The following is a 2712-nucleotide window of genomic DNA, read 5'->3' as shown; positions in this document are numbered from 1 at the left end:
AAATGCTCGGATGATACGAAAATGACCTTGAGTGAGGCCAAAAGGTGGTACGAAAATGATGTTGAGGGGAGCTAAAAAGAACTCCCATGCTTTTGACCACGATACTGTAGGGTGATTATTGAAAAAATCATCATTGATGGTGATTTTTAAATATCACATAATCTCATACCCCTACCGGTTACGTCTGACAATAAATTGATCAATAGAATTTAGAGTTCAAATTAAAGTCCTATATTATGATGAGTAAAGAGCTACAACTAACTTGAATAAATTAATTTCTTTGTATGCAACCAGATCAGATGGCAATTTATCTCCAAACTGTCACCTCAGTGACCTCATTGAAAATAAAATAATAAAGAAGCTCTCGAGAGAGTGTGAGAGAGCCTTGCTTTTCTGGATGCACCGGTTTTCTGTTATATATATATATATATATATATATATATATATATATATATAGAGAGAGAGAGAGAGAGAGAGAGAGAGAGAGAGAGAGAGAGGTCATGGAAATGCCGCATGTTATCATCTTTCCGTTCATGGCACAAGGCCACACCCTCCCTCTGCTTGACTTGACCAAGATGCTAGCCTGCCGGAGCATCAAGCTCACCGTCTTCACCACCCCTTCCAACTCCAAACCCATTCTCCAAACGCTCTCCCAAACACCAAACGTTCAGGTCCAGATCCTTGACTTCCCAGCACCAGAAGAGCTCCCCACATCCGGTGAGATCGCCGAGCAACTCCCCTCCATTGATGACTTCTCCTCATTCGTTTACTTTACCAAGAGACTCCAAAAGCCCTTTGAGAGATCCCTCGAGATCATGGTCAACTCAGGAGAGGCCCCTCCCCTGTGCATCATCTCGGACTTCTTCCTCCCGTGGACCCTGGAGTCCGGATCCAAATTCAACATCCCCAGGTTGGTCTTCTACAGTTTCAGTGCCTACGGTCTCTCCATAGCCAAGTCGGTATTCGCCTGCCTGCCCACGAAGAGGGTGATATCTGAGGATGAACTTTTTGAGGTTCCCGGGCTGCCCACCGAGGTCCTACTCACGGGATCCGAACTCATGCCCCACATGAGGGTCTGGAACGAAAATGACCCAATGATCAAGCTGACCGCCGAAGCCGTGCTGGCCGAGATGCTCAGCCATGGCATCGTGCTCAACACCTTCTCCGAGCTCGAGCCGCACTATGTCTCCCACATGCAAAGCTTCTTCAAGTCGCACCTGTGGTGCGTTGGACCCTCGGTCCTGTGCGACGAGGCGGGCTGGAGAGGGGGAGTTGAGTCGCACGTGTGGAAGTCGTGCTCGGATTGGCTAGATGAGCATGCGGCCGAGGCCGGCTCGGTCATGTACGTGTCGTTCGGGACGCTCGCACAGGTGGCTGATGAGCAGCTGACAGAGATTGCGTGGGGGCTGGAATCCAGCGGGTGCAGGTTCCTGCTGGTGGTGAGATCGGACACCTGGCAGGCACCCGATGGGTTCGAGGGCCGTGTGGCCGGGAGGGGGCTGGTGCTGAGGAAGTGGGCCCCGCAGCTGCTGGTGCTGGCCCACCAAGCAGTGGGCGGGTTCTTGACCCACTGTGGCTGGAACTCGGTCTTGGAGAGCCTCTCGGCTGGGGTGCCCATGTTGACTTGGCCCATGATCGCCGATCAGCATCTCAACGAGAAGATGGTCGTAGAGGAGCTGGCCGCCGGGATAAGGGCAACGACAGCAGCTGGTCGGCTGCCAGGGGCACTGGTGGGGAGGGACGTGGTGCGTGAGAGGGTGCTGAAGCTGATGACCGGTGAAGAGGGGCGGCTGGCAAGGGAGAAAGCAGTCGTGATAGGCCGAGCTGCGAGGGCCGCTGTCAAAGAGGGTGGGTCTTCGTACACTAGCTTGGGTGCACTCATTGAGAGTCTAAGCAGTCAACGTCAAGAAGACCGAGCACCGTACGCAACCCAAGCTAAAGAACCCATGGTGAAGATGGAGCCCCAAGACCAACCATTCAGCATAGCCGAGCCCCAAGATAAGGAGTTAGGTTGGCAGCTGAAGCGTACCAACAACTTGGTTCAAAATCCAACGAAAGTCTAGTATTCTAACGAGACCGGCCCATTGAGTTTAGGAATAATTTGACTTATGATTGGGCTCTATGTCTCCTTATGTATGTTTCCTAAAAAGCCTTTTGTGCAAAGGGTATCAACTTAATTGGATCATACTCAATTAAGCTCTTCGTGCTTGTGTTAATGCCCCCCCATAAGCTATTCACGCAAACCACTGTACTTAAATAAGTTCATCATGCATCCTACCCGTTGTGTTTCAAGTAACAACAAGATAAAAACCTGTTTCAAGTGAAGAAGAACAAATCCAGTCCTCAGGCCGACTACTCGGAATACCCAAAGATCACTGCATGATCATATCATGCGCAGCGATTTTCTCTGTTTGTGTGCGCAGAACACTTACTCAGCCCGAGCACTGGATCAGCTCCCAATGAAAAGCAAAGCAGTTGGGATTGATTTGGTTCATACCTAGACTTGAGCATATTAGTTTACTCGGATTCCAACCCAGATCCAAGTATGTGTGATCGCATTTGTTCGGAGTCCGACCTGGATTTGGCGATATACCATTCAGTTGAAAACAATGCGTGGTTGAATCCGGTTTGAACTTGGGATGAAGTGTTTGGACCCAGATATGAAACTTGCACGCTGAATTCAACAAGGGCTGACCGGCTGTTAATTTCTAC

The 2712-nt window shown here is 50.1% G+C and overlaps 1 protein-coding gene across 1 annotated transcript; it reads left to right on the top strand.

Moving 5' to 3' along the window:
* Positions 1-461: 461 nt before the first annotated feature.
* On the top strand, positions 462-2200 carry LOC149838767 (scopoletin glucosyltransferase-like). Its single transcript, XM_090006800.1, has one exon. It carries the CDS (start codon positions 501-503, stop codon positions 2061-2063), a length of 1563 nt encoding a protein of 520 aa, XP_089862926.1. The 5' UTR covers positions 462-500; the 3' UTR covers positions 2064-2200.
* The last annotated feature ends 512 nt before the right edge of the window (positions 2201-2712 follow it).

This window comes from Nuphar pumila, chromosome 5 (genome assembly GCF_984573655.1).
Source record: "Nuphar pumila chromosome 5, dmNupPumi1.hap1.1, whole genome shotgun sequence".
Classification (NCBI taxonomy): domain Eukaryota; kingdom Viridiplantae; phylum Streptophyta; class Magnoliopsida; order Nymphaeales; family Nymphaeaceae; genus Nuphar; species Nuphar pumila.
The sequence above is the reverse complement of the archived record's forward strand: the minus strand, read 5'-3'. Positions and strand labels throughout refer to the sequence as shown.

What these genes read in the sequence shown, in the direction of transcription:
- LOC149838767 (XM_090006800.1), top strand. Translation starts at nt 501, where the DNA reads ATGGAAATGCCGCATGTTATCATCTTTCCGTTCATGGCACAAGGCCAC.